Source organism: Lissotriton helveticus, chromosome 2_2 (genome assembly GCF_964261635.1).
Source record: "Lissotriton helveticus chromosome 2_2, aLisHel1.1, whole genome shotgun sequence".
Lineage (NCBI taxonomy): Eukaryota > Metazoa > Chordata > Amphibia > Caudata > Salamandridae > Lissotriton > Lissotriton helveticus.
Window position 1 is genome coordinate 344030534 of NC_136060.1, and position 24578 is coordinate 344055111.

At 41.9% G+C, this 24578-nt stretch overlaps 1 protein-coding gene and 1 long non-coding RNA gene across 3 annotated transcripts in view; one reads left to right on the plus strand and one right to left on the minus strand.

Annotated features, from left to right (window-relative positions):
- LOC144821832 (uncharacterized) overlaps positions 1–24578 on the minus strand; it is a 323067-nt gene that overhangs the window by 198874 nt on the left and 99615 nt on the right. The gene's annotated exons all lie outside the window — the stretch shown is intronic.
- LOC144821831 (uncharacterized) overlaps positions 1–24578 on the plus strand; it is a 263693-nt gene that overhangs the window by 197960 nt on the left and 41155 nt on the right. Inside the window, exon 4 of the mRNA XM_078678996.1 lies at positions 10814–10926. Within this exon, the coding sequence (XP_078535122.1) occupies positions 10814–10926 (113 nt within the window). The remainder of the gene's footprint in view (positions 1–10813; positions 10927–24578) is intronic.

The following is a 24578-nucleotide window of genomic DNA, read 5'->3' on the forward strand; positions in this document are numbered from 1 at the left end:
ACCTTCCCTACTATCCACGAGGACTGGAGTTGGAATAGTAAATTAAACTATTCACTATCCAGCGCCCCAAAGCACTATGCGTTGTAATGGTATGCGTTGTAAAACTTGCGATGTAAAGGTAGGCGTTGTAAAAGTATGCGTTGTAACGTCATACATCCCAATATAGACAATGTGCTCCTATTGAAATAGGTATATGTGCGATTGGATGATTATTGAGAATTGCCTTATATAGTAACAGCTTTTGAAGGAAACATGGCTTATCCTGCGAACCTATGGAAGCGCAGACATTGATGATATGATGTAAGGTATAATGTTATTCACTGCTGTATGATTGCTATGTGTGGCTTTATAAAACAATAAACACAGATTTTTTAAAAAAATTACTGGACAACTATTTGAAATTGGGCAGCCTATAAATTCTGAATACACTGTGATCAATTCTAACTTTATTAAGCACACCTTCTAAAGAAGTTTTTGCTGGCTTGAAAATATTTTGTATGAATTGCTTTTATTAATTATGTTTCTATTATTGGATCAGGTGAGCCAGGGAAAGCTTATGCCTTTGACCATTTTTACATACAGTTGTTCTTCGTAAAATATTTCAAAGATGCCCACATTTTGGTTTATTTTATTTTAAACCTGAATTGAGATAGGCCGGCTTGGATGACATGTTATTTCAGTTTGATAGAAATTCCATATTAATTATTTTCACATTTATGATTGGTGGTATTGGGGTGGATACCTTTGACTTACAGTTATTATTACATCATTAATTTAGTTTTTTTTGTCTTTTATTTTTTTGGTTACATTTTGTAGTGACTCCATAATTTTTTTGCAGTGCATAATGTTTAACTGTAAAGCTACTGCAGTGTGTGGTGTCAATCTTAGTAAGAATTTAGAAAAGTCTTACAATTGGCTGGTGTTATTCGATAAGAGAAATATTACTCTACAAGATTAAAGCTAGGTACACTACTCTTGATGCAGATGATTCTGACAAAAGAAAAAAAAATTATAGCAAATAATATGTTTTCTAATCAAAAGTATAACTATATATACTTTATTTCCATATCGAAAAGTTGGGGAGCAGAGACAATGAAAAAATCTTATTAATTTACATATTAAATCTACATATTCAAGCCAAGAAATAGCCTTTCAAATCAAAGTCACAACCCACAAATCCATTGCAGTAATTTGTCTTTCGAAAGGATTTTGTATTTGTATTTGTATGTGGGTATTTATAAAGCGCAACCTGTCGCTCCGGAAGGGGCATCCTGGCGCTGTGCATGTGTATATTAGTGGGTAGGGCTCTAGATTGCCGCCATTACAAAGCTGTCGGATAGCTGGTAGATCCATGTTTTAAGATGTTTCCTGAAAATGCTCTCCTTGTCAGTCAGTCTAAGATCTATAGGCATGATGTTACACGCCCTTGATGCTAGGACCGTAAATGTTTTGCCTCCCTTGGTTTTGTATTTGTACCTCGGGATCCTGGTTAGGTTACCTCCCGAGGACCTCAAGCAACGTGATGGATCATAGCGAACAAAACGCTTAACGAGGTACTTTGGACCTATGTTGTTTAAAGCTCTAAAAGCAGTCAATAAGAGCCTATATAGAATCCTCTTGTGAAGGGGCAGCCAATGTAGGGTTTGTAGTGACGCAGAAGCAGAGGCATTTCTTGGCAGTTTGAGAACTAATCTTGCCGCAGCGTGTTGTACGCTCTGCAATTTTCTCAATGTGGACCTTTTCACTCCAGCCATCAGACCATTGCAATAATCTAGCCGTGATAGTATTAACGCTACCACGACTGATTTTCTGGACGCAATGGGCAGGAAGTCAAAAAACTCCTTGAGTGACTTGATTAGGCCAAAGCAGCATCCTGCTGTAATCCTGACGTGCTCATCAAAGGATAGAGCCGAATCAAATTGGACTCCCAGATTTCGTGCAGAGTCCACTGAACTAGGCGGGGCCGGTGAGTCATTTGGCCACCAATCCTTGGGACAGAATAGATGATCCTTACCTAGCGGGAGGATTTCTGTTTTACTACTGTTGCATTTCAAGTGGTTGTTACTCATCCACTGAAAAACCTCCTTCAGGCATGTCTGAAACTTCTGTTCTGCATCTATATCTTTTTTGTCAATCGAGACGACAAGTTGTGTGTCGTCAGCGTATTTTGTGGCTCCAGACTCTTCTTGTGAACACATTAGTGTCCTAACCTCCAGTTAATTTATCTTCATTTATCTCCAGTTGTTCTTATAAACTAAGGGGTTCACAAGTTACAGTACCTCAGTGAGGAACATGAATTATGAGTCTCTGGCTCTAGGACCTACTAAATCTCAAACTAATTTGATTCGTAGATGACATCCTCGGGTCTCTGTATGATAATATGAAAATGATCAAGCAAAAGCTTAATGGACAGAGTAGGAACAAATGCACTTATTTGGAAACCTTCCTTCCCTTCCAAAAAGGGCATACCTCAAAGTTTGTCACCATTTATTCATGAGGCACATTTTTGGGCCTTATTCTAGATGTTATCTCAATGAGATCTGAATCAATTTGAAGTCATTATTTTGACCTTGTTTATTAGATATTTCATTGTTGAATTGTGTCAGAGGTAAGCTAAGCGAGGACTTGGCAATAAGCAAGCAAGACATTCCTATATACTCATAGATAATACAGCAAAACTCCTAATTTTCCTGATACAACTGGCATGACAAAGCTTATGGAAAAGCAAAATGCAGTTTTTATGCTGGGGGTGTCTACACTGTGGGATAATCATGACACCCAAAAAATAGCCAGACTGGTTTTCATCAGTTAAAGGATGCAGATAAATAATAACAGATTACATTCCCTATGCATATTGACTTCTAAATGACTCTTATAATTTCAATACCAAATATTCTGATTTAGCTAGGGTGGTCCGGAAAGATAAAATATTTCTTCCAAAATATATGACTAAAAAAAGTATGCATTTTTTAAGTCAAAACATGGAACTTGGCAGAAGTATTATTTTTAACCAAATGGTCATTTTAAGCATTGTAGATAGTGGCCCAAACAATCGCAGCCACCATGTTGAAAAATAGCCGCTGACATATGTTTTTCATTAATAGCTCCTGAATGGATCAACAGAATTGACGTTTAAAAAAAAAAAAAATTATCAGTCACTTTGCTATGAAAAACGAACAACATTTCCAATATGAGCCAAAATTCCGTCTCAATATCATGCTAAAGTACTGATATAAGGAACTCACTCACCTCCCTGGACAGGAAACCTATTGTCCAGGCCTCCCCTGCCGGAGTTTCGTCTAGCAACAAGAGGTCAGACTCGTGTCTGTGGCAGCAGCATCCATTTTGTGATGTTGAGGCTCTGTTTCACTTTAACCGGGTAAAGCAGTGACATACATGTCTTTTCCCTCTAGAAGGGTGCAATGCTACCCCCGCCACCAGAATTGGCGGGGGGGGGGAGTCTAAAGTGTTTGACACCTTACACGACATGTTTTGATAAAGCCAAACCAAAGTTCGCATTAACCGCGAGGATTATAATGCACTTAAGAGTATATGGTATGGCTATATCATGGAACAGCTATAAGGAGATGGTTCCAAAAGCTGCAGAGGGGCTCATCTCATGCCAGAGCACCCTCTCACATAAAACCAAGCAGTCTGCCTCCAGGGTTGTCGAGGCCTACCGTAGGAGTGGCTTATAGGTGCATATGTGTCTATATATAAGGTAGATATAGGTATACTATATCTAAGTAAGAGGTGATTATACCACCTTACCCAGGCTGTGTGAACAGACCTGTGGTGTCAGTTTGGAAGGCATACCAGGGGTGGCACAATGCATGCTGCAGCCTCTGGTAGGCCTAGGGTACACCTATGCCCTGGGTATCTATGGTACATTATACAGGGGCTCATAAGGGTGACCCAGTAACCAATCTGGTATGTACCTAAAGTACATGGAGTCCATTTTATAGAGAAAGCAGATAGTCTGGGGCCCTGAATAGCAGGGTCCCATGCCAACTAAGTCGAAAACCAGCAAAACACCAGGAAAAAAGTTGGGGTAACCATATAGTCATATTCCACCTTCCTACAATACCTTTCCTGTATCGTCTGAAAAGGTAGTTGCACCCCATCTTCATACAAATCCCCCATAACCTGAAGTCCCACCATTTCCCAGTCTGCTAGCGCCAACCAATTCCCCCGCCCCCGTGTGAGAGGTCAGTGCACATGCCCAGGGGAATCTCCGTTGCATATGGGCGACTAACGTTGACTCTGCGATGACTACGAATCCAACATTGCCTAAATGTCCGCTCTTCAACAGTGAGCGACCCAAGGTGCAAGGGTTGTTGTAACACAGTGATTCACAGGCCTCCAGGCCCAGCTGGCCGGTTCTCCAGGAATGGGGTGACGCTATCACTACCAGGGCGGTCAGATTCTCCCACTTTTTAGTCCTGGGCGAACTGAATATACATCTGGACCAGACAGATAGTAAGGACACACAGGACCTGCTTGATGGGCTGCATGTCACTCTGCTTAATCAACATGTCAGCTTTCCTACACATCAAGCTGGATATGTTCTTGATCCCATCTGCACTCATTTTCCGATTCAATTAATGAAGCCTAGGTACATTATATAATCAATTTCTCGTGGGAAGTGTCCAAGGCAGAGATCTCGTCATATCCAAGCCACAAATCAGTCTTTGGTCAAATTGATCCGTCTGCACTTAATACGGCTTTGGAAGCCTCTAAACCGAGATTGGCAGGAGAGCTCGACGATCAGGTTGTGGGGTTTTTTAGCTGGGTCTCGTCTGCAGTGGCGACGTCGACCACACCGCGCTTGACCAGGCTGGCTAGAGAATCACCGTCTAAACCCTGGTTTAATTCCTTGCTTAAAGGCTTGAAGCACGAATGTAAAATTCTTGAACGGACATGGAGGAGGGGTGGCTACTGCCGAGCGGACAAGAGCAAGCTTAGAGATAAGCAGAAGTACTACTCTGCATCGATTAAGTTGGCCAAAGGGCAATTCTACTCAGCTCGTATTGAAGCTGCTAACAATAACTCTAGGGAAATGTATGCGATTGCCCAGAGTTTCATGTCTCCTGTGGCCCAAGCTAGTGTAATGCCATCTTCACCTGCTCTTCACCACTCTTTCTCACTTTTTTAGAGATAAGATCTTAGGGATTCAAGCAACGTTCACTCCTCGGACGATCCAACAGAGGATGCTCTGGTCTGTTCCCCCGATGTCACAGAAAGTTCACTGTCCGAATTTAGGCCAGTTGTCCAGCTGGAATGTCTTAAAATTCTTAAAGCTTTAAAATCAGGTTTACCTTCTGACCCGTGTCCGGCTAGGACTCTGGCAGCGGCAGCTGAGGTTGTTAATGTCGAAGTGACCGTCATTGTCAATCTTTCCCTTCAGAAACCGGTGGTCCCTTTGGCTTGGAAGGAGGCTAAGATTCGGCCTCTCCTCAAAAAGCAATCACTAGATCCCCTTTGCCCAGGGAATTACCGGCCTATTTCCCTCCTCCCTTCATTGGCAAAGGTATGTGAAAAGGGGGTACATAAACGGCTGACTTACCTTGTGGAAAATGAGGGACTTCTACATCCAGCGCAATCTAGGTTTTGCCCGTCACACAGCACTGAAACTGTGCTGGTTGAGGTGGCAGAGGATATACGGGACTGTCTGGATGCAGGCGGGAGGGCGGCGCTAATTTTGCTCAACCTCTCAGCCGCGTTCGACATGGTCCCGCACCCATTGCTTCTGTCTCGGCTGGCCAGGATTGGTCTGTCAGGTACCGTGGCTTTGCTCCTTTCTGGAACGGCGGTACGAGCAGATCTGGATCCCACCCTTCTCCTCTCCTCAGGTGGTCACAACGGGTGTCCCGCAGGGTTCTGCCCTTAGTCCCCTCCTATTTAACATCTGTATGACTCCTCTGATATATTCAGCAGAGGAGTTGGGGGCTAAAGTGATGGCGTATGCGGATGTCACCTGGGCTAAAGGGGCCGGCTCCGTATTTCAGGCCCAACATTGCCTTGCCTCAATTTTTAATTGGATGGCGGATGCACAGCTCAAATGCAATGAAGGGAAATCAGAGATTCTGCTGTGTGGTACATTTCCCTCGAATTTCAGAGAGCAGCTCTGGCCTTCCGATTACCCATGTCTGACCTCCACTGGGAATCCAGCAAAAAATCTTGGGGTTTGGTTTGACGAAGAGCTTTTTTTTGCGGTACACATTACCTTAAATCGTTTAGAAGTTGCTTTCCTCTCCTACCAGTGGCGGCGAGACAAACGATCACATGTGCGCTGATCATGTCCCGGATGGACTATGCCAATGCCTTTTTCGTTGGCACCCCGGGCTACCTGTTGAAGAAGCTACAGATGGTCCAGAATACCGCAGCCAAATTGTTGTCGGATTTGTCAGTCAGGGACAGTGTCCATAATCAGTTACGCCTATATCACTGGCTGCCCTTAGCAGCCAGAGTCAAATTCAAACTATTGATCATGGCTCATCGCGCACTCCATGAATGTGGTCCTCTTTATTTGCAGAGGTGGGTTTCCTTTTATGTCCCAGCGCGCTCTTTGCGCTCCTCGTCCCTACACCTTGCACGAGTCCCACGTTTTAAGAGGCAGAGGATGGGGGCAGCTCCTTTTCAGTTTAAATTTTTTTCATACCTCTTTTTGGACTCTACTTTCTTTATTTTAGCTAAACTGCAATCCTTGCAATTAATATTTCTATTAGGAATGCAATTTGGTAATGCAGTGTAGGCGGACTGAATTACTTCAAAATTGTTGAGAATGCTACCATTTTCTCATTATAGGCCTCAGCACTTAGCAGAGGTCATAGGGCGATGTGTCCAATACAAAAATGTCATGGCACGATGTGGTTGTTACAATCTATATTATTATATATTTTTTGGTAACACCGATAGACATTTCCTATATCCCCTTCTTTGGGCCGATGTCAAAATAAGGGCCCCTTTCATATAGTAGATTGTGTGTTTATATGGATTCATGTATTCATATAACCATGACTGATTAACATGTTATGGGATCTTTTACACTAACAAGCCTTTTTAAATATGGCTGCCGTAAACGCAAACGCCATCGATATGTTGAGCTCACCTTCTTTTGGCCGATGTATAAATAAGGGCCTCCCTTATGAATTAGAGTGTGTGTCTATATAGACTCAAATATTCTCATCCCAAACAAATTCTTATCCATGGCCAATATATATCTTATGGGACTTTGCATACTAACTAACGTCTTTAAACATGGCCGCTGGAAACGCAAGGGCCATCGATAGGTTGAGTTCACGTTCTGGTTGTGTTTAAACCATGACAACAACTACCGGGTCACCTAAGAACCATTTCCTGTTAAGGAGTTTAAGAGGCGATCAAAATGGCACACATAGTTATCGTGTGGGACGCAGACTGTGGAGTCCACGCTGCTTTTACGTCGAACAGAATAGACCAGGTAAGCGCATATACCGTTAAGGCTATTGGACCAAAGATATGGGGGTATTGGCCTTTGACCAAGTCGTGTGATCCTAAATAGGTATTTGGACGCTTTTCCATAATTTCTTTGCCATTATGACCCGACCTGCTGTCATTAGAATTTACTTTAGAGTAGGTACTATGTTATAAACATGTGGTCATTTAAACTTAGACTTGTACCACAAATTATCGTGGTGGATCATTTTGTAACATACTATTGATCTCACATAAGGGCCAGCAACTTAAGAAACATGTGTCTTAACAACATACTTTGAAATCTATACTTGTACCTCGTGCATCCTCTGCTTAAATACAAAAAGTAAAATCTACTAGTCAGTTAAGCTAATGCTTATATGATGCACGCCCCTTTTGGTTAAAATGGGAGCATTTTGCAGCATTCCAAGGACGAGATATACATATAAGTAGCACATAGAATAGGATGTTTTAAATTAAACTGGATTATCCATATTATATTCCACGTGACTACGCTGTGTGTTTTTTTTATCTCCTTTATGGTTCTCGAAACATTAGAGACCAGTTTAGACTAAAAAACAAAAAAAACATTTTTAAAATTTTTTTTTATATTCTCTGTTCCCTTTCTTTCAGAGGCATATCATAGCCTTCTTTGTCGCTCCACACGCAGGAAAATGTTTTATTAAAAGAAGTAAGAAAGAGTTTACTTATATATGCACACTTCCAGTGGTAAATGACTTTTGTATGCCATTGATTCTTTATACATACCCAAATATCCTTTATATTTCAGTTATTCTCTCCACATCTGTGGAATAACTCGCTCAAAATAGGACTTACAGCGACATACTGAAATACCCTTTGCATTTTGGTTCTACTACGTTCTCTTCACTTTTTTTGACCAATGTGCTAACCGATAGGTAGGGCCCACTAGTCTAACCATTGATTGGTCGAATCTGTATCTATGATATACTTGCTAATGGTGTACTCCCTGGTCTCACAATTTTATTAGAACTTTCTGGTGTGAAACGTACTGCATCATGCAATACAGGCAGTTTTTTGAAAATTGGGAGGATCTTGACATATTATCACAAAGTGAGTTGTCCTTCTGATTACAACTCGGGAACTTATTTCCATCCATTAACAAACTTAGATGGACTAATTACTATTTTCTTTTGTGTGCTTCTTTTATTATAGACTCTTGCTCACTGCCTCAACCGCTTGATTTTCTTGCGAAACTAGTATATAATATCCCTTGGAATTGGGGACAAAGGTCAGAGCTTTTGAATCAACACTAGCCCAGTGGGTTTCTAACTCACTTAATTTGTGTAGTAATTTGCTCTTTCTGCACAGTGTGGATGTGGGCTCTATTTTTGTTCTTGTTTTGGTAGAATAAAGTCATAACTCACAGAGTAAAGTTTGTTGGGATCTTATTCTTAGGATTTCTATCTTCCTCATCATCTTCCGCTTTCAACTTTTCACTACATATGGTGTACTCTCACTGGGTCGTCTTTCTAAATATACGAAGTTGGTGACAAAGATTTTAACATATCTTTGTAAGAATTTTTTAAAAAGTTTAAATATATGTACGCACAAACCAATGGTAAAAACATTATTATTCTTGCAGCCGTGAGAAAGGTACATGACGTGAAGAAACACATGTCGGCTGTTGCCTATTGTGGACCAAGATGAAGAGGACATAACTACCATTCTTAGTCTTTTGACTTGTTCTCAAAATTAGGGGACATTTGCCCTCTTTTGGTATATGTATCTGAACTTTTGGGGAAAATGTACTCTTTGTGTGTTTCAAAAAAATCCTTTTTTTGTGAATTATCATGATTCAAAAATATTTATTAATTAAAAACTCATTTGTTTCTGAGAACCGAAACTTGTCTGTTGCCAGTGGTATTTGGGTTAATATATAGAATTTTTCGCTTTGACTAAATACACAGAATATAAATTACTTCGGAGTGCCGGGATATCTGTACATAAAAATTGTGTTTCATAGTAAGTGCTTGCCATTTACTATGAACTTTAGCATCTAGGTAGTAGGGTGCATATTTATCCTGAGTGGCACCAACCCCAAATGGTTATTCTTAGTTTCATTGAAATTGCTATACATCATATTTGCTTGACCCCATCTGTTGTCATTTGTGCGTGAGGTGCGCCTCCTTTACATTACTACTAGGAAGGTCTGTATAAAAAGTGGATCCAGTTTCATTAAAAACAAAATTGAAAACACACCTATTCACGTGAAGTCCACTGTCACACCCCGCTGGTCTCGCGCCGGCCACTCCTGAGTAGCCGTGCGCGTAACAAATTCATTTAACATAACATAACATGCTGATTGAGGAACGCCACAACCAGTCCGACAAGCTCAAAGGTCAAAACCGAAAGGGTCTTCTAAGGTACTCCGACGGCAATGGGACGTCTACAAAAACAAATTGAGGCCATCCACTCTGCTTATGCCTGACAGATCGGCCTCATTCAGAGATTGGGGGGTAATTGTTGTCCTGATGGTGGAGCTGCAGTCAGCTCCTCATTGGGAAAAACTTTCTCAGTGTGACATCTGGAGGCTGACATGGCGTCAGAAGGGTAGTCCTTTTATGGTGGGACTTCCAACACCATATTGTAATATTTTATTCCTGTCTGGGTCCTTCATGAACACTATGGTGGACCCGGTCAGGAAACTATAAACAAATGTCCACTAGGTGCTCCGAAAAAACTCCAGAAAAGGAAAAAAAAGCCCATATATTCATTTATACTATTGCAGGTGAACTGGCTGTTACTCTTTTTTTGCTGATGATGCCATGGTCACGTGAACGGCCTTGGTTAAAAGAAACTTCTGACCCAGAAGAAAACTTTGCAAGTGGTGGCCCGGACACGCCTTGGCTAGTTAAGGCAGCCGCAGCATTGCCACAATGGTTCTGAGGGCAGCTTGCCTAGGCTTACTCAAGCCCTTTGTCTCTATTCCTATACATTACAATGGCTCCCGATCAGTTCCTTGAACCAAATCCTAACACATAATATGCAAAACAAACATCGTTTTGCATTATGAAGTAGTTATTTTATGTTATATGTTATGTTATGTTTCATGTTATGTTTTATGTTATGTTATGCTACGCTCTATTACGTCCACGTATGTAAGTAGGGGCACTTATATAGCACAAATATAGCTAGCGAGAATCTGATTAATTTCAGATAATATTAATAGTCCAGTCATTCATGGTATTAGGAAATGAAAAATATTACTAAATATTAAAAGCAATTCACTGGGAGACTAGCTTTTTGAAAGCATACTCCGCTCATACACGTTGTATGAATGTGGTCCTAAATAAACATATTAACTTTACCATTCCAGCTAGAAGGATTACAGAGGAAACACAACTTGAAGAGATTGAATTACATGAATTTCATTTAGAAGGCAATGATGAGCGAAGGGGTACTGATTCTTCATCAAGCTCAGCTGAATGGGTAAGTGATTTCAGAATTTGCTTTCAACAATGTGTCCACTTTACAAAATAAACTTGCTTTGTATTCTTTGCCATCCATACTGCCACCTGCAGTAGAGAGGTACTGAGACTTGAGAAAGATATCGTACAGGCTAATCCTGTGGGAACTAAACCAGTTGGGAGCAATTTCAACAACAAAAAAAAACTAGGAAGGTAGATGTAGTCTTAGAGAAGTCAAGTAAACTATCCGACATTGCCCATCCATTAATACTGAAAGAGGAAACAGAATGGGAGTCAAATTGAAACTGTGAAGTATGCAACTTTGAGGTCTACCCTGGTGAGGAAATCCCCTGTAACAGGATATCTTGAAGGAGGCGAACCCCATTCCATTTTGAAATGGCTGACCACACATGGTTAGGAGGAGGGAGACTCATGACAGGGGGAACGAACTGATGAAACCAGGAGAGGCATGTGTCTAATGTCTCTTATCTGCACTAGACACCTGAACGTTAGGAATGGGGTAGCAAGTAGAGTTGAGACAGGTTTCTTACTAACTGTGTGGTAAACACCAACCAAATGCTAGATCCAATGGTTTCAAGTATTTAAGTGCCCTGTCATACATGAAAAGGGAAAGTCTGCTTCCTTTACAGGGGTTAAAGTGAGGTATTAAAGTGCACCACTATGTAAGTATTCAGTTCCAGATTTCATGATAGGAACTTCTGGGTGTATCTGGCCTTCTCGGGGGAAAAGTCTGGCGTGCTGGTCTTGAGGAAGCTGCCTTTTGATATGCGGAATAAAAAGCACTAACAGTTGCGGACACCCCTATGATGCTCTGAATGTAGAAAAAATACACTCAAAAAGTTCCTTAAGAAATAAATCTCCAAACCTATGCTGCCAGATTCGTCACTCTTTTCTGTGGAGGGTATATTGGCCAGGCTTGATTTCATTTTTTTGAGGCACCTTCTTAAATAGGGCAATGCTGATGTTGTGCAGGAGGTAAACAGCCAACCACTAAGAGCCGGATTACGAGTTGGCAGTGAGGCACCAGGTCCGCCCCGCGGATACCACCCACCAGATTACAAGTGTTTCTCGTGCCTGTTGGGCTTTTTTTTTTTAAAGTTTCCATGGCGCTGCCCTGAAAATGGGCACCACAATGGGAACACCAAAAACAGTTTCTGCACAGCATGGACTGTTAAGTCCATGCCATGCAGGAACTGGGGTGAATGCACACAGGGTGGTACATGTTGCCCCCCTGCATGTATCCCATAGCGCAAAGGCACAAAGGGGCCCAGTAGGGCCCCTTTTGTTTCCTCTCTGCGACCGTTTTCATGGAGAAGGTACCACCATCGAAACCGTGACAGAGAGGAAACTTGTAATATGCTTGGCAGGACCGTGGTGGTCCAGCCAAACATATTGCTGCCTCCTGACTGCCACAACACTGCCAGGAAATGGCAGTCCCCTGGCGGCTTCAGCAGGCAATGGAGGTCAGACCACCCTAATTGTAATAGGGCGGTCGGAAGACTGCCATCCCCGTGCTCCACAAGTCAGGCCGTCCATGGACTGCAAGACTCGTAATAAGGCACTAAGTGCTTCTTCATCATTGCATAGTTATCAACATATACAGTATTGTCAAAATCTAAGGCTTTTGACAATGAGGCAGTTACATACAAAAGCTGACCCTGGGATAGTATAAAACCTTATATAAATCCCTTATCTTAGTCCTTCCAAGGACCTTCAATTCAAAGAAAGTTAATAAACCCAAGAGCCTTCCAGGACCAGCGTACCTGAACCACCGCCTCTCATTCCACTTACCCACCAGACACCCCCGCTCAGCTCGCTCTGGTCACCGTCCCTCGGATCCACAAGACTAGAACCGGAGGGAGATCCTTATCCTACCTCTCCTCCAAGACCTGGAACATCCTGCCTCTCCTCCTCAGACAATCCCTTTCGCAGACCCAATTCTGGAAGGATCTAAACACCTGGCTCTTTGACTGAACCTCAGTGCACAGACGGAGCAGAAGCCCCGCTCCCTGTGCTTTGAGACCCTCTCTGGTGAGTGGCTGCACTTTACAAATTTAGATTGTTTGATTGAATCTTGTGATCTAGTCCACCGGTAGCTAGAATCTTGAAATTCATGGAGGAACTCTACATTCAGAGTACATAGACTTCCTTGGAGATAATGTTGTGTCACAAATGCTGTTTAGATGTTTAACTTAAAAAATAAAATTAATCATTTGGGATTTTTTTTAAAAGCAGAGCACCATCAACAGCTTTTAGCATAACTGAACGCTGGCAGCCAGAGCAGAAAATGACTGACAGTGACAAATTATTAAAAAGTATGGTCCAAGAAATCCAAAAGAGGGAAGGACAGCGCTGAGGTACTTCAGAGGATTGAGGTAGCTACGTATGGAACAGTACAACAAAAATTGAGAGAACAGCACTGCAGAGTCACCTGCATTCAATGGGAGGATGACAGGGACCTGTGGAGGTGACACAGTCATTAATTTTGAGGTGAAAATGTACGTCATAAAAAAGTACTGGAAATAAAACCAGTAGAACTAGGCGTAATTAAGATTGCCAGTAAATAATGAAGATATTACCCACACTCAAAATTCACACAATTTGATTGGAAGGATTTAAGACTGAAGTCCCCTTTTTGAACACCTCCCTGATGATGCACACACCTTCCGGACCCTCCAGTAACTCTGTGTTTCAAGAATTAAGTGTCCTAGCCAAGAACCTCTACTTGTCGAATCACAACCATAGGTGATTGAGGAAATGATGCAGATAACCGGCAAAGTGCAAAAGCTTTAATAGATATAGAGCTGAAAAGCAGGCAAACAAGACAGGAAGTGGAAGGAACCACAAACTCTCTCCACTCACCAACTTGCCATTTAAATGTACAGGGACTCATGCTGCACATGTGCACAGACCAAGCATCCCAAAGCTGTAAAGGTAGGAGCCCATATAACACTGATGTCTGCGCAAGCACCAAGAAACTAAGATCCCGATTTAAATGTTGGCAAAGAGGGATCCCCGAAGTCCACTCCCCGCCAACATTATGGTGCGCCTACCCGATTAAAATTCAGACTGACAATAGGTTTGACAACTGCTGAAACTACTTCATCTTCAATGTGTTCAAACCGCTCCAATGGACCTCACTCTGTCGGATCATCGAAGGTTTAGCTATATGTTCGCCCACCTAATTTAGATGGGAGGACATACAGCCAATTTTCAGTGCCTGTCACCTCCAGGAAAAACCTGTCAATAAGGGACACCCAAAAGTGCTCAATGCTCCCCTTGCCATGGGAGGCCCCCGTGACATTGTTTTATTATTAAAAAAAAGAAAATACCACTTTGGGATTTTCACAGGATGGATGGGCAGGTTAAACCACATTTATTTAACTCCCCCATGGATATTCCGATCTCCTGTAAAAGAATATGCCAAGGAATGCCGACCAGACACTGGTAGCTCTCCTGGATGCTCACCCCTGGGCTTCCATGCTATGCACAGTTCAGACGTATTTGCCACAGAATAGCTGCTGGGCTACACCATAGGAGGTTCAACACTAGGATATCTGCTTATTTGCTTAGTGGATATTTTGCAATGATACACTGCCATGTTATACTCCACCTCCGTGGTTATTACAGTTAATTGATGGTTCCAATTGTGTTCTCATGTAATTCTTTATCTAGTATTATAATTGCTGTTTAGAATATACTGTGGGGATCGCCCATCCTCCAAGGTGTACATTGTATTTGTTTGCAATGTTTGTTTCCTTTGTTTTAGTATAGTGTGGGGATTCACTGGGTGACTTTTTGCATGAGATTGGTTAACGGTTGTTTATGACAGATATGATTGTATACCACATTGGAAGGATAATATTGACTTGGAGTGCATAGGTTCTACATGGAGACGAAAAGGCAAGCCCATATCTCATAACGTGACGACCAAGACTTGAAGGTTCCATTTTTTACTTGGAATATTAAGGGTATCAGTAATCCCGGAAAGGGCAAGCTAGTACTACAATACCTAGTCCGGCATGGAGTGAAGGTAAGGTATTTACAGGAGACACAACTCTCTCTCCTAGTTCATCCTTGTCCTACGCAACCACTTGGGGCCCATATAATTTAGTTTCCACCGAGAGCGAATACACCTGCGGGGCTTATATTTTAATACATCATTCAGTTCTCTTTATGCTTATAGACTACATCAGTGATAGGGAGGGGCGGTATGTAGTGGTCACAGGCAACCTAGCGGGACAGAAAGTGCAGTTATTAAATGTATATGTGCCGAATGTAGATTCACCAGACCTTTTCCAAGAGTTAGTGTCTATACTGGAAAGAGTGGATGTAAATCACATCATGATGGGGGGGGTGACCTTAATTTATGCATTAGTCCTGCTTTCAACTCAACGGGGAGCAGCCTGGGTGGGAAATCCTATGCACTTAAGGTGTTACAGGATATATGTACTGCATACTCCCTTAGAGATGCTTGGCAACATCAACATATGTTAACCGCGGGGCATACCTTCTACTCAGTACCACACAGTACATGGTCCCGTTTAGATTATTGTATCCTATTGAACTTGCTCCTGCCGTGGCTGGATAAGGTGAACTGCCTCCCCGTACGTTTTCAGATCATGCCCTTGTGTACATAATGCTAACCTTTCCATTCCTGGGAGGGAGGAGGGTGGAGTATGTTTGGAGATTTCCCTATCAGGCTCTCGAGATGAACTATGATCCTCTACAACTGAATACTTTGTGCTCAAATAAGGCACCGTCTCTACGCAAGCCACCCTTTGGGAAGCTTTCAAGGTATATATCCATGGTGTAACAACAGCTAACAGTGTGGTATACCTCGTGATATCCACCATTCCCTGGTGCTGGATGAGTCTGCTCTTCAGCAGATGGACATTGCCGCAGCCCAGGGACTCGATAATGCCCAGTTACAGCTCCAGGCTCAAATGTTGGAAGAGATTTGTGACCTTTCAGATCAGGAGGTGAACTTCCTTGGGAAGTAATCCAGGGCACGAGGGTATGGTGAGGGTGAGCGCCCTGGTCATACACTGGCAAGACTGCTTCGTCTGCAAAGGGGCAGTGACTATATTCCCAAACTTACTCTTGCAGATGGTACTCAGACCTCATATAATGGTGAAGTTCTGGCAGAATAGTTGCATATACTATACTGGACTTTATACCTGCCAATGCGCAGGGGCGGACCACGCGCTTGCCAATTACATTTCCGGGGAGGCAATAGTCTGGCTGTCATCCCCGCCGCAGCAATTTCTTAGTGAACCAATAAGAGTGGAAGAGATTGTCTTTCTTATAGACTACATTAATGAGTCTAAAGCCCCAGGCTCCGATAGATTGACGGGAATATTTTAAAAAAAACGTATAAACATTTGCTTGCACCCCACCTTCTGGAACTGAATGCCAAGTTGCTTGAGATGGGGACTCTCCCCCCTACCTTGTGGGAGGTGATTGTAGTCCTTTTGGTGAAACCTGGGAAGGACCCCGAGTCTTGCCAATCCTGCCGTCCACTATCGCTACTGAATTGTGATGATAAAGTCCTTGCGAAAATACTTGTCATTAGACTCTCTCTTCATCGTGAAATAATTGTCTCTCCTCTCCAATACGAGTTTATTCCACATTGATCCACATTGATTAACCAGCACACATTGTTTTCCATTCTGAATAGGATATCCCCAGTTGATATCCCCAGTTGTTCAAGCTGCAGTTGCTCTGCTAGATGCCGAAAAGTCTTCTGACTCTCTGAAGTGGCATATTTTATTGGTGACACTTCAGAAACTTGGCCTTCCAGTGATGGTTTATATTTTTTCAAATGTTTACATTTTGTATATTTTTTTTACATTTGTAAAAACATCTAAATATTAAACAAATTATTTACTACTATATATATTTGTTGTTGAATATTTATAAACGTTTATATTGTTAATTAACAATTTTTATCTTTTTAACTATTTTTTTTACAAATACATTTTTAATATCTCATTATAAAAGTAAAATATATGTTTCTTATATGAATAATATTGTTCTGAAGTGTGTTGAAGTATTTTTGTGAATAATTTATAGGTTTCATGTTAAATTATGTTTATTTAAATTAGTATTTGAAAATTAAATTGTCAATATTTATAATTTTGAATAACCAATTTTTTCTGTAAGTTAATTGTCTTTTGTTTATATATTCTGTTATTTGTTGTGTTTTTTATTGAACTATTTTGTGTGTTATGTTAAATGATTATATATGAATGTATTGTATTTATTAAATAAAAATATTTTTGAAGTACATAATATATTATTATTGTATGTTTTACATTTTTTTTAACATTTCTAAGTTTACTTTTTAATATAAAATATGTATGACTTTTAATATTGTTATGTAATATTATTTAGTCAATCTATACTACTATTATAAAGGAAGAACTTTGAACCTTTGAGGCGGGTAAACTCGGGAACCACAGCGCCAATCCACACACCCGATACATCATTGTAATCGTCAGGGTGTGCAGATGGACATAGGCTATATAAACGTAATAAATATACGTTATTTAAAAAATGTACAGAAAAAAAAAAGTAGTCCCATGGAAGAAGCGCCGGCCGCGACGTGCGTGCCCGACGTGAGGAGCGGCGTCCAGGAGCGCGAGGAGGAGCGGCGGACAGGCGGTGAGGAGCAGCGGACAGGCGGGGAGGAGCAGTGAGCGGCGGATGAGGTAGGTTATTTATTTATTTATTTAGGAGCGGTGAGCGGCGGAAAAATGAAGCAAAAATGAAAATCGTGAGCAAGAGGAAACAAACGGAGCATGAGCCAAACGGTGCATTACTGGAGGAAAAAGTTACGTGTGCAGGTTACAAAAGCGTAGAAAGTAAACATAGAGGAAACAAACGGAGCATGAGCCAAACGGTGCATTACTGGAGGAAAAAGTTACGTGTGCAGGTTACAAAAGCGTAGAAAGTAAACATAGAGGTATATGAGGAAAAAGTGACGTGTGCAGGTAGCAAGAGGAAGCAAACGGAGCATTAAAAAGTGAGCCAAACGGTGCATTACAGGAGGAAAAAGTTACGTGTGCAGGTTACAAAAGCGTACAAAGTAAACATAGAGGTATAATACTGCAATATATGGAGGAAGGCTCCGGGGGACCCACGGACAACGTCGGGGCGGGCGGGGGCCCTGAAGCCTAATAGCTCCCGGACAACGTCGGGACGGGCTGCTAGTATGATTATAATTTTCTTTGGAGTGTTAAACAAATAATGTGTTATGTTTAGTGTTTAACACTCTTAATAATTATTTTGCAGTAGAGTGGAACTAGGTAATGTATTCACTTTTCCCCCTAATAATTTAAAGACTGGAGTTGGAATAGTAAATTTCACCCTTTAGTGTTCAAAACCTTCCCCTAAATGGCTTAGATAGGAGTGAGAATGGTAAATGTCACCTCTATGGTGTCCAACACCTATCCCTAAATGGATTAGATTGGGATGGTAATAGTAAACATCACCACTTCAGTGTCAAGACTCTTCCCTTAAATGAGGGGATTGGAGTAGGAATAGTAAATATCACTCCTTTAGTGTCCCAAACTATCCCCTTAATGGCCTGATTATGAGTTTGTCAGTGCAATAGGCACTGCAATGGGAATGCCAACAACTGTTCCTGCATAGCATGGACTGAAATGCTATGTATGCATCCATGTGCCCCCTGTGTGCATACACAGAGCGTGAGGCTCAAGATGGCCCTAAGGGCCCACTGTGTTTCCTCACCGGAACTGCCATGAAAACACTGGCATAGAGAAAACCCTTAAAATGCTTGGCGGGACCATTGCGATCCACCAAGCATTTTACGGCCTCTGTGCCACCGCGCCAGCGAACAGCGGTTCCCCGGCGGTGTCGGCGGTCCAAGGGCGGAACGACCACTAAGGTCGTTATGTTGTGGTGGGAAGACAACCACCACCCCACCATGAGTCTGTTGTTCCGATGGATAATCACACTTGTTATTAGGGCCTTAATGTCTTAGATTGAAGTAGGAATATGGTCCCTTATGCTGACGATACGCAGCTTGCGGTGACACTGAGTGGGAGGTCGGACCTTGAGGCCCCCAGGTTCCGGGACGGTCTCTTAGCAGTAGCAGGCTGGATGACAGCTAACTGTCTTCAGCTCAATGCTAAGAAGACAGAGGTCTTGATCGTGGGCAAACAGTGCAGCCTATGGGGCGATGAGTGGTGGCCTCCAGAGTTAGGTGTTACTCCATCCTTGGTTTCGGAGGTTAAAAACCTGGGTGTCTAGCTAGACTCTGCCCTTAGTTTCTGCAGTCACACAAAAAAAGTGGCAGCTACTTGCTTCGGAATTTTGCGAGGACTTAGGCCCATCCTGAAATTTTTCGATGCCCCTACCAGGCAGCTGATTATGCAGGCTACTTTCTTATCACGGCTCGATTACGCCAGCTCGCTCCTGTTGGGGGCCAATCAGGCGGAAGTCGCTCGGTTGCAGCGTGTTCAAAACGCTGCTGCTAGAGCCTTGGTGGGTCTACCGAGGTTCTGTTCCGCGAAAGAAACTATCCGGACACTACACTGGCTGCCCATGGCGCAACGGATTGATTTTAAGACCTTATGTTTATCTTTTAAGATCCTTAAATTGTCCTCCCCTCAGATCCTTGAGAACCTTCTTACTTTTTATGTTCCATCTCGTTTCTTGAGGTCTTTTGGGTCAAAACCTGGCTGTGGTCCCGCGGTTTAAGCCCTGCCGTGCCGGGGGACGCTCCTTCTGGGTTTTGGCAGTTAAGCTATGGAATTCACTTCAATCCCAAATTCACGCATTGGATGACCTGTTTGCTTTCAGGAGGGCTATTAAAACTCATCTGTTTCCTTCTGCACTTTAGCATTCCGCTTTTTTGCTACCTGACTCTCTGATGTCTCTTGTGTTATGTCTTTTGCCTGTCCAAAGCGCCGGGACGCCCCTTTGCTGGGGCAGCTGTGCGCTATAAAAGTGCCTATAACAATAGTAAATATCACAATTTAAGGGTTCAATACCTACCTCTAAATGGCTTAGATTGGAGTGGGAATAATAAATATCATCCCTTTAGTATCCAGCACCTTCCTCTAAATGGCTTAGATTGGAGTGGGAATAGTAAATATCATCCCTTTAGTATCCAGCACCTTCCTCTAAATGGCTTAGATTGGAGTGGGAATAGTAAATGTCACCCCTTTAGTGTGCAACAACATCCCCTGTGTGATGTAGATGGAAGTGGGAACAGTAAAATGTCACTTTTTTAGTGTCATGCATCATTAGTATTGACTTTTTTTATTAGCATAGTAAATGACACAATTTTTTCGTTGTATATTTTTTTATTAAAATTATTATACTTTATTTAACAGATGTTTATATTTTTTTTATACACATATGTTTGAATCTTAAAAAATATTGTTATTTGTTTCAAAATATTGTTGATTTTTATTGTCACACATAACATTTTATATATTTTCCTAATATTGTTTAACATATAGATATTTCTGTTTTTTTTTTAAATACAAACATGTTATATAGTTTTTTACATTGTTTCACATATTTGTACTTTTCAAAATTTTCAGACTATGGTACATTTTTTTAAACCATATACATTTGTAATACATCAAATTTTCATTTTATAACAAGCTTGATATACTTTTTAAGATATATTATAAACAGTACTATATTATATTAATATGTTATACTTTATGTATTTAAATTTTCATTATACATTTATTGGCATATTTTAATATTGTTGCATATTTTTTAAACATTTGATTACAATTTTTTGTTACATTCCATTGTTTTTATAGGAAGATAGTCTTTTTTTGTTTTCATTTAATGACAAAATATTTACGCTAAGGGTCTCATTACGAACTTGGCTATAGGACTGCCAGGCCACAGCGTCGGCAGTCGGGAGAACGCCACCAAGCTAGCGGCATCCTGACTGCCGCATTTGGAGTTTACCACCCCGCAGGCGGTGTGCCGGCTGCGGTCTTGTGGCAGCAGAATGCTCCGCCTCACAAAGAGAGCCTGAAGGTAATGCCGCCAAACTGCAGCACCTGCACGGTCATGTGTGCACTATTGCAATGCCGCATATCATGCATGGCACACAGTGTGCGCACAACAGGGCAGGCATAGGGGGGCACAACATATGCCACCAGCCATAATGCCCAATGAGCAAAATTACCAAGGGACTGTTTGGGGCCCCTTTTGCTGCTTTTCCGCTGACCCTTTCATGGGAAAATGTCAGCGAAAATGCACGTCATATTCAGAAAGGCTTTGCCCGCATCGGCACCGGCTCCATGAGGCGCCGCTTTCCCTACTGCTGCCGCCGCTGCAGAATCCAAGATCCTGGAAGTTGCGGTGGTGTTGGAGCGGTCCGACTGCTCTCATCAAAATTGGGCAGTCAGACCAGCGAAGAGGCGGAGGTCAGACAGCCACCGACGGTGCAGCAGTCTCAAGACCGCCGTACTCATAATCAGGGCCTAAGTCTACTTTTGTGATCTATTTGTGTCACTTTTCATCGGATTTGGCGGAAACTAGTTGCGATTACCTGCTGCTGATTATCGGATAATGTAATACCATTTTATACGTTTTTTAAAGGTTTTCTCCTGTTTAGATGTGTTATGCATTAGGACTACCTAGAGCTTGGTAGTAATGTAGTGTTATTTTAGATATCGTAATGTTACAATTTGCGTTTTTTACATTTCCTAATGTTATGTTCATCTTGTTTTTTAACATAGCGTTTTTTGTGGGTGCGCAGTCTTTTTTTTTTTACAGGTTTACGGATCAGATGCTTCATGTGTACCTGTGGCTTTTGCGTGTTTTTTTAAAAGGAAATTAGTTTGGTTTCTAGTAAACCAATATTTTTATTTTTAATTTCTTTTTTGATTTTTCATGGTTTCATGGTTTCTTGTGACTTTAGATTACTACCATGGATATGCCTTAAACATTTTCATTTCTACGTTTTTTGTGGTGTTTTTGAACTACAATTTATCTTTTTTGGGGATTATATTTTGAGAATGTGGATATGGATGGAGATCTACAGCTACAGAATTGTAAGTTTATTTATTTATTTGTGTTGTGTGAGGGAAATGTTATATTTTATTATCTGTGTATTTGCCCATTATCGTAATGTATTATTTAACATTTCTATGGATTGAACTTACTTGGTTTCATTTTGTGTTTATTTCTAACGTGCTTTGTTATTGTTGATGTGTTGATTTTTAATTAATTATTAAACTCTTTTACATTATTTCTATGTTTTCTTGACTGATGTATAAAAATATATTGTTTCATATTTATTTTAAAATCCTTAAGTTATGGTAGTGTGTACCTTTGTTAAGGTTTATTAGTTACTTTGGGCCTCATTATGATGTTGTGCAGAGAGACATCCGACAGCAGCTTTTCATCCGACATCATAGGTTTCCATCCGAACACCGTATTACGAGTGGTGGTCGGAGGGACACAGGGGAATTCCGCTCCACTTCTTACGGGCACACAGAGACCGTAGAGACAGCGGTCAGAAAAGTAATCCCCAAATGGCGCCAAAGCCGGCCTCGGCTCTGCCATTGGGATTATGATTTCGTTTTCCGTCTGGCCTATCATAGCAGTCCGAGCACCCTGAAAAGGCAGGTAGAAAGTAACTTTGGTGGCCCCTAGTAAGGTCTCCTTACCACATGGCCCTCTACTATGTGTCTTGGGGTGCACCAACATCCCTACATCGTGTGGCAGGCACAGCATGGTGATGGGATGTTACAAAAGTGCCTATTTTCAAATGTGGTTTGTACTGCAGCCAGCAGCACAAGTCGTAATAGGAAATATGCACTTTCCGACCGCCGTGAAGCTGTTAGCATCCTAATTAGGGAAGAAGGACCACCAACTCCTTGTCAGGTGGTCCTGTTTCCATCACGATGCCGGTCGGACGCTTGTCCAACTGGCATTGTAATGGGGCCCTTAATTAGTAACTAGGGGGCACATCAAGATGCCAGTGGGACCGCTACCGGCAGGCCATCGGTGGCAGTCCCACCGACAGACAGCCCTTCAGGCCGACTGCTGCATTAGGATGCAGGAGATCCAACCATTCAATCTCAGTGGACAAATCGCCGCCGCCTCCACCAGGATCTACTGATACGATGGGGTAGCGGTTGGAATCATGATCCTGAATGGAGGCGGTGCCTGCTCAGGCACCGCCGTCTGGATAACGATGTCTATTTCCTACAGGTTGTCGGACAGGGACTTTGGGAGCCTCAAGCAGGGACCCGCCCACCGTGGGCCACGGCTAAGTGGCCAGGGTGGCACAACTGGTGCCGCCCCAAACATCCAGGTACAGTGTGTCAGGCACCACATGGTCCTTGGCACACAGTGCATGGATGTTTGAAAAAACCCTTTTTCTACTGCTGCTTGTGCTGCAGCCCTTTTCCGGGACGCAGCACAAGCAGCATAGACAACGGAATTTCCTGACTGCCTATACGGCAGTCTGATGAAAATATGGCAGGTGGGATAGGTGCTTAGATAGCGGTCAGACTTTCGTTCGACCACCATCGTAATGAGCCCATAGGTGTTTTATAATAGGGTTTGGTAATTATTCCTAAGTAGTGCACTCCTTTGTTGTTTATAAAGATTCTGACTTTACATTGTAACATGTTGTACATTTCACTGGTTTGTTTACTTACTTTAGGTTTAATTTGGGTTAATGATTACACTATTCTTAGTTGTTGGTAGCTTTGTTCTATTTGTAGGGCTTCTATGAATTTGTACAGTGTAGGTTTGGTTTTTGGTAGTGTGGCATTAAAGTCATGGTGTCATCCTTCTACTGCGTTGTTGGTTTTGGCTTCTCAAGCTGTGGTGCTATCATAATGGTATTTGGAATTTGGATTGGCTTCTGTGTCTGGAGCGATGCAGCCTGCCAACAAAAGGGTCTTCAAAGTATTGGTTAAGTGCCCGTGTATTTGCATGTCTATGTATCTTCTAGGTTCGGCAGGAGTGTCACTGGTGGCTTTTTTAGCTTGTGCTGTTAAGCGTTTTGAAGTGGGTAGAATTGGGAAGTGTTATGTGATGTGTTCAGGTACTTTAGGGAGTATATCTTTTTAGAACATTAGTAGTGGCCTCTTGGAAATTAGTGCTTGCCTCTCTTAAATTTTTAAATAAATATCTTGCTTTGATTTCTGTGACATTTGGGGGTGGTTGTGTTTTGTCACTTTATTAACAACATAATTGTTCTTAGTAACCCTCCCACAGGTGCGACAATCAGTTTTGGGCCCCCCCCATGACCACCTCCTCGGATTCCCTGACTACCACTTTGCAAAAGTGGCCATTATCTCTCCATAGTCCCTCTCTCACATACATTTCATTCACTTTAAAGCACTGGTAAAGGCTGGCTTTACTAATAAGAATGTATATCTACCGAAACAAACCCTTTTTAGCTACATTAGGAATAAATGATGAATGACTGGGGAAAAAACATAACGCCCTAACTATTTTATACAGTTTGCATGCAGCTCCTTGATAACAATTTGTAACAGTCGATGTTCTATAAACCACTCAACGTTCTATACAAAATACAGATTTGTGATCTGCACAGTACATGTTCTTTGCAGCACGGATATTAACACTCTGCACTACTTTATGCCACTAGATAAAATCTAGATCTCT